Below are 13838 nucleotides of genomic sequence, written 5' to 3' on the forward strand. Positions count from 1 at the left end.
TATAGAACTGTCATATGACCCAGCAATTGCACTCCTAGGTATATACCCAAAAGAACAGAAAACAGATGTTCAAACAAAAACTTACACATGAATGTTCATAATAGCACTATTCACAACAGCCCAAACAAGGAAAGCCAAATGTTCTCCATCAACATATGAATGGATAAACAAAACGTGGTACATCCACACAATGAAATATTATTCAGCCATAAAAAGGAATGAAATACTGATAGAAACTACAACATGGATGAACCCTGAAAACATAATGCTAAGTTAAAAGAGGCCAGCCATAAAAAGGAATGAAATACTGATAGAAACTACAACATGGATGAACCCTGAAAACATAATGCTAAGTTAAAAGAGGCCAGCCATAAAAGGCATATACTGTGAGATTCCACTCATATGAAATGTCCAGAATAAGCAAATCAAAAGAGACAGAAAATATATTAGTGGTTGTCAGGTCTGGGAGAAGGGGAGAATGCAAACTGACTATTAATAGGTACAGGGTTTCTTTTTAGGGTGATGAAAATATTTTGGAATTGTAAAGTAGTGATGGTTGCACAACCTTGTACATATATTAAAACCAAATTAATTGTACACTTTAAAAGAGTGAATTTTATGGTATGTAAATTATATTTTAATAAAGCTATTATTTAAAAAATGAAATAAAAAACTACTGGTTAAGATATGCAAATTAATTTCATGGACTAGAAGTTTAGATGATCTCTCTGGTAGCTTCTGGTTCTTGCAAAAATTAAATTTTATTCAAACCTACAGTGTGCTTATAAACATGTTTTCATTTGGTCCTCTAGAAAATTCTAAAACTGAGGCTCAGAAAAATTAAGTATCTTGCCCAAGGTGAATAGCAATTAAATGACAATAAATAGTATTTACACTCAGTTCTAACTCAGATGTCCCTGCACTTTCCAATATGCGATTATGTCATGTATTTCTGAACATGCCACAAAATAATGAAGCAAATCTCTGCAAGAGAAAAACAGTTAAAACCTACTATTATTTAATAAGTAGAATGAAGTTTTGACACGTGTCGAAGACTGAATGATGCAGCAATTAATTATTTTTCAGTAGAATAGTATTTAACAATCAAAATGTACAAAACTATGTATATACTCTACTGAATTTTTAAATCCTCATTTCAGGTTAGCTCTAATTTTAGCAATTGGACTAAATGACAAAATTCTCAAATGGTACCACACTTTAAACATTAAACCTAGTACTAACAGGTTTAAACATTTCCCTTTCAAGAAAAAAAAAAAAAGTCCCTGAAAGAATGCTAATAAAGCTTATCTGGAAATATATCTGTAGCAGTTAAGCAAAAATTGATAGCAAAATAGAAGAAGTAGGCTGAACTAAAACTCAAGATTTATTGGCACTAGAATTTTGTTTGTTGGCTTTAAATACAAAAAAAAGGTTGACAGTCTTCCCTAGTTTATTCCTTTTAAATATTCTGTCTATTGTATTTACTTGTCCACATTCCAAGCCCAAAATTACTTATTTGTGAAAACAAAAACAAACAAAACAGTGAAGTGTATAATCTAGAATTATCTGAAAATTATCCTACTCTATCTCATCCTACTGTAACCTGCATTCTGTTCTTTTCTTAGGATTTATCTCACAAGGTAGTTTGCTTTGATTATGAAAGAGAACAAAGAAAATATTTTATTTGTAGCAAAGTAAGCTTTAAAAACTACTGCCAATTTTAAGGAAAGCTTCTCAATCTATCAAAATTTTTACAACTTGTAATATTCATTATTCATTTATTATACATTGCCAAATTTACAAATACTTTCATTACAAATTAAAGTACCTAACCTTTCCAACCACATCTGCAATTCTTAAAAAAGTAGTTTGTCTACTCACAGATAAATGATGATGTATTGTTTGGAAACCGAAGGCTCCCTTTCAAAGAAATAAATCAGTTGCCTCATCCTTCTCTCATTTAATACAACGTTGCTGTTTCTGGCTGTGAAAAAGGCCAAGAGGTTGTCTCCTGTCATGTGTTTGTTAATCAAAACACTGGCAAGGAGACACACACAATTTTAAGGGAGTACTTGGGTTGTAGTTTGATGTGTTAGCAGATTATGAACCAGGAAAAAAATGTTTGGTAAAAAGCTATTACGTTTCATTTTAAATGAAAACGTAAAACTGAATATACAAAAAACTGAGGCTGTGACTGACAACAATCACCTTATAATTTATGCTAATTTTTCACATTTCGTATAATTAACTGACATTTCTATCAAGTGTATTAACATTAAATCAATCTCTTATTTCTCAAAATATTATCTTATTCTGTCCAAGAAATGAATTATAAATACCTGGTACTATATTTCAAGTTACTTTAAAATAAAATATGTGAAACAGCCCTTGGTTAAGTACCGCACAAAAGTATTTTTGAAAACCACAGTGGATTACAAATTGGAAGAACGTATAGCTGTCCTTTAAACCTGTAGAAAAGTCAGCAACAGAATATACAAACAGAAATAAGAAAAAAGCAAAAAAATTCAGAGAAATGATCTCCTATTTTCTGTGATTAGGTGAAAAACAAAGAAAACAACAACTTTTCCCCTATGTGAATCTGGTTTGGGCTATTTGTTTCTTTACTGCAATTACATGAACTATTAGGTGAACATTTATTTGTGCTTGATTCTAAGTAAAGCAAATGGACGAATACATTAATCTTAGAGAAATTTAAACAGAAAAACAGAAAAATCAACCCAGGCTTGGGCAGGATATATTACGACATAAACTTTGCCAATAGGCAATATTTACAGAGTACTTTAGTAAATAAATAATGAAGCGGTGGGAAATGAAGACTAGTAAAAGACAATCAGGAATAAAGTATTTTTACTTTAACGAAATCTTTAAGAAAAAAGAGCATAAAATTCCTTCATATAAATTTAAAAATATGTAATCTTTTAATTTTCACTGTAATCATAACATCTGAAGGCATTTAGCAAACTTTACTATCACTAAACACATACCTATGATTTCTTAAAACACAGAGAAGCATACACATTTGAAATGCGGATCCTGAATAAATTTATACAAAGAGGCAGATGGTGTAATATAACAGAAACTGTTCCAGACTTGGAATAAAGAGACTTAGTGAGGAACAAATATAGCATATATATGTCTTGTCAAATTAGAAAAAGGTGCTCTAGGCAGTCACAGCTCTGGTCTGGTGAATGAAATGCAGGCTGGATGTCAGTCTCCAATCAAACCCTCCACTTTGTGCAATATATGAATTCTAGAACTGGCAAATTCAAACTTGGCTCGACTGCTTATTAGACTTGTGTCTTAAACAAGTAATTTAACTGAGGTTCAATTTCTTTATCTTCAAAATGGAGATTACAGAATCCTGCTAACAGCATTAGTGTGGGTATTACATAGAATGCTGTTTGCTTAACCACCAAGTATAGGGCTCAATAGATACTTAAACAAATGGTAAAATGATGACAATGACAGCAAAAACTCCCTCCTTCCAAAGAAAAGTAGAAATATCTTTTTCAATCTAAAAAATAGTAAACCACCAAGAAATGAAATACTTCACCTGAGTTTGCCTGGTTTTAAAGGGAACAAATTAATGAATTTCTCAAACTGACTTCTATGAACTCCTAACACTATTTCGGTGAGCACTTGTATGTGTGTGTGCAAGTGTGCACATGTGCATGCAGGAAGGGTGGGTCTGTAAATACAATGATCAAATATCTGAAGTTTGGGAACATGAGTTCAATATCAATCTCTCTTGTAGATTCATAATGCCGATAACATTCTAAAGGCTCTAAGAAATCCTGTAATAAGCAGCTGTTTAACTCATTTAACCCAGTGTTCTCAAAATATATTTGGTCACAAACTCTTTTTTTGTTGTGGTTTATATCTATTAACATTTCACTGGACTAGTTTTTTTGGTGGTTTTTTTTTTTTTTTTTTCATAGAGAAGAATTTGGAGATAGCATAAGAAATTTAAAGACACATTTCATATGATGTCATATGAACAGCACCAGTTCTTATTGACAGTCATTAATGAAAGAAATCAAATAGATTTTAAGCTAAAGTTATTAATTCCATTACTATTTTACAAACTTTAAGGAAATCAGAAACTCAAAATCTGAAAATTGTTTTTTCGGTATTTTGATATAAAAGTTTGTAAGTATGATATAAAAGGTGAATTTTAGGCCACATGTGGAACTTTTTATACCTACAAAACAAGTCACAGTAACTGAACATTTAAGCCACATGCTTTAACTCAATGATGGTTATGTGGCCTTTCCAGGAAAAGAACTGATCTTGGTCTGGACTTCAAATTGCCATTACTTACACTCTCTTAAAGCCTTCCTCCTTCCCATACACATTTATATTAAGGCATGAAAAAACTAAAGCAAAATATTCTCTATTATTCTGCTATTTTTACTTACCTAATATTTTCACAGCATAATGAGGACTTTCTAAGACAATTCCTTCCTCTGTATCAAATATAGGGTTATCTATTCCGGTCTTTGGAGGAATTTGGGCTAGTTTCTTAAGTCTCATGGAAGAATTAAGGTCAAGTTCTTGCTTTTTCCCTTCTTCTTCTCGCCTACGTCTCATGTCCTCTTGTTGTTGCCGAATTCGCTCCAACTGTGCACTTCGACGTACTGGCATCATCCTGGTGCCCAAATCTCCAGGGCAGTCAACAGCCATCTCTCGGTGCTTCTGATGTTCCTCTGGTGATGCAAGATCAACATTTTTTACTTCGCTGTCTGATTCCTCTGTAACATGCCCATTCATATAGGATGTTGTCATGGTTATCTACAAAAACCCGTACCACTTTTAACAAATCAATTTTTCCTATAAAGCCAATTCTCTTGATTCTGTAGTATAGAATCCATGTTACTTCAAAAAAAAATTTTTTTAAAAACTTCTCACATCACATAATAACGCTATGAAAAAGTATCCATGAAGGAAATCTAAGGGGAAAGATGGGGAAAAAACATATAAGAATTACATACAATATAAAAGCAGATTTTATATAGCCCACTTCCAATCTCCACGAAATATAGAAAATATCTAATAAGTACATAATATTATTTTGCTGTGTAGATCTCACACTTTACAGATAATGCTGAGGAAATCAAGGTGTTTCAAAAAAAAAAGTCCCCTTCCCAAAATTTGAGGCAACTATTCAATTTCACAGCTGAGAAAAATGATATACTGGAAAGTTTAGCAAAGCAGGAAAGTAAAAACTTTGGGTACTAGTTTGGTAGAGATTACGTTGCTTAAAATATGAAAAGATATATTAATCATCTTTTTATAGTTGTCTCAATACAGTACTTTATGCTCAATTAATACACATGGGATTGAAATATCTTCCTTGTTAACTGCTAAAGAAACTGATGATAATCAATTGATTTGGCATATACAGCCAGCCATGTTGGTGGCTCACTTGAAATACAGGCACTATTTTAGGGGACAATTAATTCATTTTCAGGACTTTTTGAAATGAAAAAGATTCTCAAAGAATAAGAAACTTTAATTAGCAGCTAAAGCATGTACAGGATAAAACTACATTAAATGAGAAAAGGACTACATGAGTTATCAGTCTTTATAACTGGTCACATTAAAAAAAAGATTAGGAATTTGACTGGCTTAAAAAAAAAAAGAGTGGGGGTTAACTCCTTATAAGTATTCATTTAGAGAAAATGGTAGTATCTGTTACCACTCAAAAAAATTCAAAAGTCATACCATAAAGCAAAAAGCACACATTGAACTTGGAAACAAGAAAACTGAATTTTCATTCCAGCTCTGCCACTTCCTCCAGCTTTAGGATTTTTTTTCTTCTTTTTTTTTTTTGTCTTTTTGTCTTTTTCCGTGTCCGGCAACGGATCGCAACCCTCAGTGTTGCCCCCGTACCGGACCGGAGACCGGCAACGGGATTGCAACCCTCGGTGCTGCTCCCGCGCCTCGCTCAGCCAGTGAGCGGGAACCGGTCTGTATGTGGGATCCGAACCCTCGGGCGGGAGCGCCGCCGTGCTTCCCAAGCGGCGCACTATCCAGTGCGCCACCGGGCCGGCCCTCTTCTTTTTTTAAAAAAAATTTTCTAGCTTTATGATTTAAGACCAGTTTCTCTCTCTGAAACTGATTCACCTGGAAAATCTAGCCATAGGATTGTTCTGAGTTTTAAATGAGATAATGTAGGAAAGTTATAAAATGAAAATATATACTTATATTAATTATTAATATTAATTTGATTCTATTTTAAAAATTTGTCAATATTTTAGACAAGAAAAATATCTTACTGGATGACACTGGCTTTTTGCATCAAGCCATTTCTCAGGCATAAATAGGCAGATTGTTTTTCCATGTGTAAACCCACACATTAAATCTAATTAGTCATCTTCTGCTCAAGACTTTAAAAATATTTACAATAATAAACCTACTACACCTCCTTGAGTTGAGTATCATTTCAGTAAATAGACTGGTTAGAGCACAATGCCAACTAATCAAGAGCCAGGTTTTCAGACAATATCCCTAATGCCAGCCAATCTCATTTCAAACGTCTCGGATCACAGTGCAAATAGAGGTAAAAGGTGGACCACTTTAACACAAACCCACCTAGGCTACCAGGAAAACCAACAGGCCAACATTCTGAAAAATGAATGTAAGCTACATGAACCACAAATATTACATTTTCACAATTTTGGTAGATTTTTCTGTCTTCCATCCAAATCTTAGCTTCTTTCTTTCTTTATAATTGTGTAATCAACACATAAGTACCTTACTTACCATTAGATTGCCTCCTTTTTCATTAAAATGAGAGCTATCAGATTTATGTTAGGTAATTCTTAAAATTTATATGTTGATTATAAACAAATGCAAATTCAACTTTTTCACTGTTTTCATTACAAATGAGCAAAAATTTGTGGAAGAGTTACTGTAGTGCTATGCTTAATTTTAATTTAAAAAATCTAGGAGTGTACATATTTCTGGAAAATTAAAATTCCCAACCATCTCTATTCGCAACAATTATTGAATACTAAAAATCAAATTTAACAATGTATTTTTTACATAGTATATTTTCTAATCTACAAAAATTATGATCTGAAATTAAAACTCAGTTTAAACACTCTAAGGCTATGTCCATATATACTACACTAAATCATGAAAGAAAATTACAGATCACGTAAGAGACACAGGGCCAGGTAACCTAGGTCAGAATTCTCATGCTTGGACTATTATTCCCATGCCTGTCTATCTGGATCTAGTATTTTACTCTCAGGAAAATTTCTGCAACCTGATATAAATCTGCTTAAAATTCTATTTTGCTTATCTCCCCTGGACTGTTCAGTCTACTGGGAGAGGCAGCAAAGAAAATCGATGATTATTTTTCCCCAATGGATCTTTCCTCACCAGATTCTAAATTTGTTAGAGACAAGGGTCATGTCTTATTTTTATACCCCTAGTGCTTAGTATAATACATATCATATAGAAAATGCTCAATAAATATTTGTCCTACTGAGGGGAGAATGTCATAAATTCACAGAGGATATACAGACAACAGACTAAAACTTAGTTTGTGCTTAAGGGGTGCCAGGAAACATAAGAATACATTTCTCTGAGCTGCATTTCAAAGGGCAACTAAAAATCAGCCAGACAGAAGAAGGGTTCCAGGCAGACAGAATCACATGACCAACAGAAAAGAAGAATATGAGAGACTGGCACTTTAAGAAAACAAAACAGAATGCAATAAAGCTGGATGGGACAACGGGAGCATGTCATACATGAATAATGATAAAACTGGAAAGGCAAGCAGGAGGCCAGACTGAGAAAAGTTTGAGCTAAAGACCTTTACCCTGAAAGTATTAAAAACCATTAAAGGATATTAAGCAGGGGATGACATGATCACATTCACTTTTAGAGAAATATCACTCCAGCAGAAGTGCAGAGGATGGACTGAAGGGTGACAATGAGACCAGTTTGAAAGCAACTAAGACAAGGGATCCTGAACTAAGACAGCCAGAATAAAGAAAAGTTATATTCAAGAAATATGGAGGTCATAGAATCGGTAGAAATTATTGTCTATTTCATAGAGCAGGCAAAAAGAGCAGAGGAGGAGAAAAAGAGGAGGAGGAGGAGAAGGAAGAAAATAGCCATAGTAATAGTAGTAGCAACCACAACTATAGCTAACATTTACTAAGCACTTCTTTTTTTTTTTTTTTGTCCTTTTTGCGACCAGCTGCACCGTGCTCAGCCAGTGAGCGCATCGCACCGGCCATCCCTATACAGGAATGGAACTGTGGCGGGAGCGCCACTGCGCTCCCAGCACCACACTCTCCCGAGTGCGCCACGGGCTCGGCCCTTACTGAGCCCTTCTTTATGTGCCAGACAACACTGCAAGCACTTCACACGGTATTCATTCATTTAATCCTCATTGTAACCCTAGAAATATGTACAAATATGGCCATTTTGTAGATGAGGAATGGGGATTAAAGTAGGCCTTGAAGACAAGAGGGAGGAATAAGGAAGGAGCCATATGAACCAAAAGCAGGAATATAAAAAATATAGGGGGAAAATACAAATAAGGCTAGATAAAATATTTCAGTCAGGAGACTAGTGGAAGATATGGCTTTTTTGATTGGGTCTAGCTTAAATATAAACCTTTAATTCTGGATGCAGTATGAGAGCCATGAAAGATTTTAGAAAAGAGGACTGACTTGTACATAAATGTAACTGAGCAATTTACCCCTGGCTAGGTACCAGTGTTATAGAGACAAGATCCTTGCCCATTACTCTATCTACCAAAATTTTCTATAAGGATCCAGAAATTAATGTGCCCAAAATTCAACTCACATTTCCCTTTAATTTCCTCCTATTCATCCTCTTCCTCCATTTCCAATTCTAATTACTGCCACTGTATCCATCCAGCTGCCCAAGACAGCATAATGTTTAGGAGAACAGCTTCCAGAATCAGACTGCCTACGATCTCATCTTTCCCTATCTTCCTTTTAAGTCTTAGCTCAAATACATCCTCCTCTGGATTCCTACAATCCCTGTCAGATTTTTGATCAAGCTGGACTACAGCTATCTATATCTGTTTTTCTGCCCCAGCAGACTAGAAGCTCCTTGAGGACAGGAACCAAGGTGACTCATCTCTTGATCCATGACATTGCCCAGTACCAGACCAAACTAACAGAAGGCTTCAGAATAAGAACCTAGGTAGTGTGACTCCAGGGCCACCACTTTTTAGCCACTATCCTTGGGTCACTAGGTAGATGACAATGTCATCAACTATAATGGAGAATATAAGAGCATCAGATCGAAGGGGAAAGAAGTTAAAGAGAATTATAGGTTTAGTTTTAGACACATTAATTCCAAGGTGATTGTAGATCACGCATGTAAATGATCTAACCGTCAAGGATCAGTCTTGTTTATCTCTATAGCCATGATTTCTAGAAGGGGATAAACGCTTAATTAAGAATATGAGCAAATCACTTCTCTGGTCAGAACCTCTGATGGCTTTCACACTACCTAGAAAATAAAGTCCAAACTCACAAGGTGAATCCAAGCTTTCGGTGTCCTTTAATACTCTCATTTGTGACTTTCCCATATCTCTCTTCTTCCTGCACAAATGCCATATGAACTACTTTGCCTTTCAACTTCTATTCTCAAGACCTACCTAAGTTCCCTACTTCCTTCAAGAAATTCCTCAAGACCACCTCAGTTAAATAATTATCTCAGCATACAACACTCCAAAAGACTCTATATGCTTGCAAGTTAATTCACGAAGGCCAAGAAAGATCCTAAAGTTCTTCCAGAATAAAGGAAACATTATGCTGTATCCTGTAGTTTTAGCATTAAGATTATTTTGATTTTCAAGCAGGTAATCCACAAATAGTCAAAGAATCCCAGCACAAAAGAATTGCACTCTCTCCCTCTTTAAAAAAATAAAAATAAAACAAAAATTTTAAAAGTCCTTTGTTTAACAATTCAGAAGCTGGTAAATGACTAAGAGAATTACCACCTCCTTATGTGTAAATAATAGACTGTCTTATGAAGATAATGGAGTTACAAGTTACAGGCCCTAATTCCTCTCTTCTCAATCTTCCAATTGTAAGTTAAAAAAAAAAAAAAGTTTCAAGGCCCCTCATCTCAAATCCTCACCAGAATCCCTGCTCCCACCTCCACTAGAAAGCAAAAATAATAAAAATAAAAAATCTTTACATAGTCCACAAAGCAAGACAATGAATTTTCAGGTTGCAGGCCAAACCTGTTTCAATGCTAACTAACTTCAAACTAGTGGGAAAGAAAGGGCTTTGCTTGTGTGAACCGCCTGTGGGAGAAGCGGGTAAAAGAAAGCCCAATAAGCTTCAACAGCACAAATGATTGAAACTGGGGGACTGAACTAGCCTAATGGGTATAGGCCTACTGAAAACTCAGTACCAAGAAACAACTATTTGTGTAATAGCTGGGAAACAAGATGGGCTAGCAGGAAGACAATTTCCTACAAAATCAGTATCCTAATTTTTAGGCAGAGGGAAATGGAAAAGATATACTTCATACGCATGAACATATTCAGTCTATTCTAGTGTCCAGAATTCTAGAATTTTTTTCAATTCATCCCTTCCCTGCTCCAGCAAGTAATGCCCTTTGACCAGCAGCTGAGAAGTCTCATTTTAAGTGATCAGCAATCCTCTGACATTCTAAGACGTTGTACTATTTGTTTCCATAGAAACAGCTTTGTCAGCTAACACAGGATTCAGGCCAAGAATAGTGAAAAGAACTTACATTATGCAAACTGGAAAAACCTTGTCTAGTTGTTCTCTTAGATTCTCTTGTCTGTTTTTTCACAAAACTCAGACTAACTTTCGTACTCTGCAAAATAGAAAAATGAGATGATTAATCAAGTATAAAGATCTGCAGTGTTTTTGAGGAAGAGGAAAATTGGAAAGAAAGGTTAATTCAATATGATATACAATTCTATTTGCAGATAGCTAGGATTTCTTAGTTCGAAGTCAGAAAAATGCACTACCACCACCATCACCCTTGCCTCTAATGAACATCAGTTAAAATCAATGCTGCTGCACTTTAGTGCTGTTGCAAATGTCAAATGGTATAGTCACATTGGAAACAGTCTAACAATTCGCCAAGACTAAACAGAGTTATCATATGGCCCAGCTATTCCATTCCTCGGTATATGCCAAGAGAAATGAAAACATACATCTACACAAAAATAGTTGTGCAAAAAATGTTCATAACACCATTATTTATACAGCCATAAAGTGGAAAAAATCCAAACGTCTATCAACTGACAAACAGATAAACAAAGTTGTATATGCCCACATGAAGTATTATTCAGTAACAAAAAGAAATGAAGTACAGTACTGATATATGCTACAACACAGATGAACCTTGGAAAAGTTAAAAAAGCCAGTCACAAAGGATGACATTCTCTATGATTCCATTTATGAAAGTCCAAAATAGGCAAATCTATAGAGAAAGTAGATTAATGTTGCCTAGGGCTGGGTGGGTAGGTGAGTGGGACAATTAAGGCTAAGGAGTACGGGTTTCTTTTGGGGGATGATTTAAATAAATTGTGCCAGTGGTTGCACAACTCTTAATATACTAAAAGCCACTGAAATGTGCACTTGAAATGGGTGAACTGTATGGCATGTGAATTATATCCCAATAAAGCAGTTTAAAAAACACACAATGAAATACCATGACAAACAATAAAATAGCTAAAATTAAAAAGATCAACAATACTAAGCAGTGGAGAAGATGTGGAGAAACTGGAACCCTCATAGAATACTAATGAGAATGTAAAATGGTAGAGCCTGTCTGGCAGTTTCTTATAAAGTTAAACATACACTTAAAACCCAGCAATTCCACATAAGAGAAACAAACACACAATTTTATTTGTAAAAATCATAAAGATATGTAAGGAATGTGCATAGCAGCATTATTAGTAATAGCTTAAAATTGGACACAGTATACTTCAGCTGGTGAATGGATAAACAAAACATGGAACACTATTCAGCAATAAAAAACAATGAACTGGTTAGAGCATGGAGCTGATAACACCAAGTTCCAGAGTTTCTATCCCTGTACCAGCCGGCAGCCAAAACCAAAAACATGCAACAACATGGATGGTCTGAAAAACGTAATGCCACACATAAGAGTGCATACTGTATGATTCCATTTTTATGAAATCTCTAAAAAGGCAGAACTAGTGCTGTTACAGGGTTTCCTGGGGCTAGGGGTATGAGCAGAGACTGACTGCAAAAGAGCACGTGGGAATTTTTTTGTGTGATAGGAATTCTAAAATAGATTACAGTGCTATCTGCATGATTATATAAATTTATTAAAACTGTACCCATAAAATATGTGAATTTTATCTAATGTAAATTATACCTGAATAAAGCTGTTATAAAAACTCCTTAAACTGGATACTTAAAATTGGTGAATTTTAATGTAAGTTACACCTGTTCAGCTCATTTTAAAAGAAAATAAAACCTCAAACTGTACACTTAAAATGACACCTTGTTACACGTAAATTATACCACAAAGAATCCCTTTTTTTTTTAATTGGGGGAGGGGATGCTGGCTGGTACAGGGATCTAAATCTTTGACCTTCGTGTTATCTCAAAGAAACCAATTTTTTTTAAAGATCATAGTATATTCCCAAAACAAGTTATATACTGATATCACAGAAAAGATCCTATTTACCCAATGAATGTTTAACTCAATGCATAAATTTCAGTTTCCAACAATGTATACCCATACATCTCTAGGGAAAGAACTTAGTTAGCTATGTCCAAAAATAAGTAAATACAAGTCAAAACTGAAATATATTTAGGTTAGTCATGCAAGTTATTAGCTCAAAAACTATTTTTCAGTAAAACAGGGCACAATTAAATGAAATAAATAAACTCCCAAAGATTGAAGTGAAAAACTCGTTCTTAAATTGCAGAACTTAAAAAAATTTTTAATATTTAAAAAAATTTTTAAAAATGTATATGAAGTAAGCCGATCTTGTTTAACTCAAAAGGTACAATATTAAAGATGTTTTTAAAGCTATTAAGCAGATACATACAACTGACAAATTAAGTCCCTTAAATTAAAAGAGCAAGTGCAAATGTCCTGGGTTTATATTTTAATGGAATACCTTGACAAGTTCTACAAAAACAGCATTTCTAAAATTCTATGCAGTTCATGGTTTAAGTTTCAGATGGGAGTACCTTCATTTATCATCCAGATAACTGCATTCCAAAGAAGCCATTGCTATTCTCACAGCTTTAAGACTAACTGTATTTAGAATGCACTATGCCAGATAAACTTGTAAAGAATGGAAGAAAAATTCCCTTCATTAAAAAAATCTTCAAAGTAAAAATCAAATAAGTAAAGATTTCAAAGGGATGTAAGGGTAACACACATTATAATTTAAAGCCACATAAATCATCTGTCCTCCTAGACAGAAAAAGAATATAATTCCTGACACAATGGCATTAGCTTAGAATACACACCTTTCTTAGATGTTAACTTTCAGAGACTTAGCAGCTTTTGCATTCCTGGCAAAAATCACATATAAAACACTTCTGCAACTGAAAGATTTAGTTTACAAACTTCTGTCCCATGATTCTAGACAATACAACTGCCTTCAGACAAAAATAAAAACAACATGGACAAAATAGCTGGGAAAAAATACCAGTAAATTACACTTTGCTAACCAGCAATATCCCAAAATAGTCATTACCAAATTTTATCAAAGATTTCTTTCCGGGCCGGCCCGGTGGCGCACTACTACAGTGCGCCGCTTGGGAGCGCGGTGGCGCTCCCGC

The 13838-nt window shown here is 34.5% G+C and overlaps 1 protein-coding gene across 2 annotated transcripts in view; it reads right to left on the minus strand.

Moving 5' to 3' along the window:
- The window catches only part of MPP5 (membrane protein, palmitoylated 5 (MAGUK p55 subfamily member 5)), a 58591-nt gene extending 47735 nt beyond the window's left edge, over positions 1-10856 (minus strand). The window contains exons 1-2 of one of the 2 annotated variants that reach the window (XM_008576313.1): positions 10786-10856; positions 4440-4970 (exon numbers count right to left, since the gene is read on the minus strand). In XM_008576313.1, the coding sequence (XP_008574535.1) occupies positions 4440-4806 (367 nt within the window). In that variant the 5' untranslated portion in view covers positions 4807-4970; positions 10786-10856. The remainder of the gene's footprint in view (positions 1-4439; positions 4971-10785) is intronic. The other variant, XM_008576314.1, reaches the window with a different exon arrangement.
- Positions 10857-13838: the final 2982 nt, after the last annotated feature.

Source organism: Galeopterus variegatus, unplaced genomic scaffold, assembly GCF_000696425.1.
Source record: "Galeopterus variegatus unplaced genomic scaffold, G_variegatus-3.0.2 Scaffold1325, whole genome shotgun sequence".
In the NCBI taxonomy this organism is placed as follows: Eukaryota; Metazoa; Chordata; class Mammalia; order Dermoptera; family Cynocephalidae; genus Galeopterus; species Galeopterus variegatus.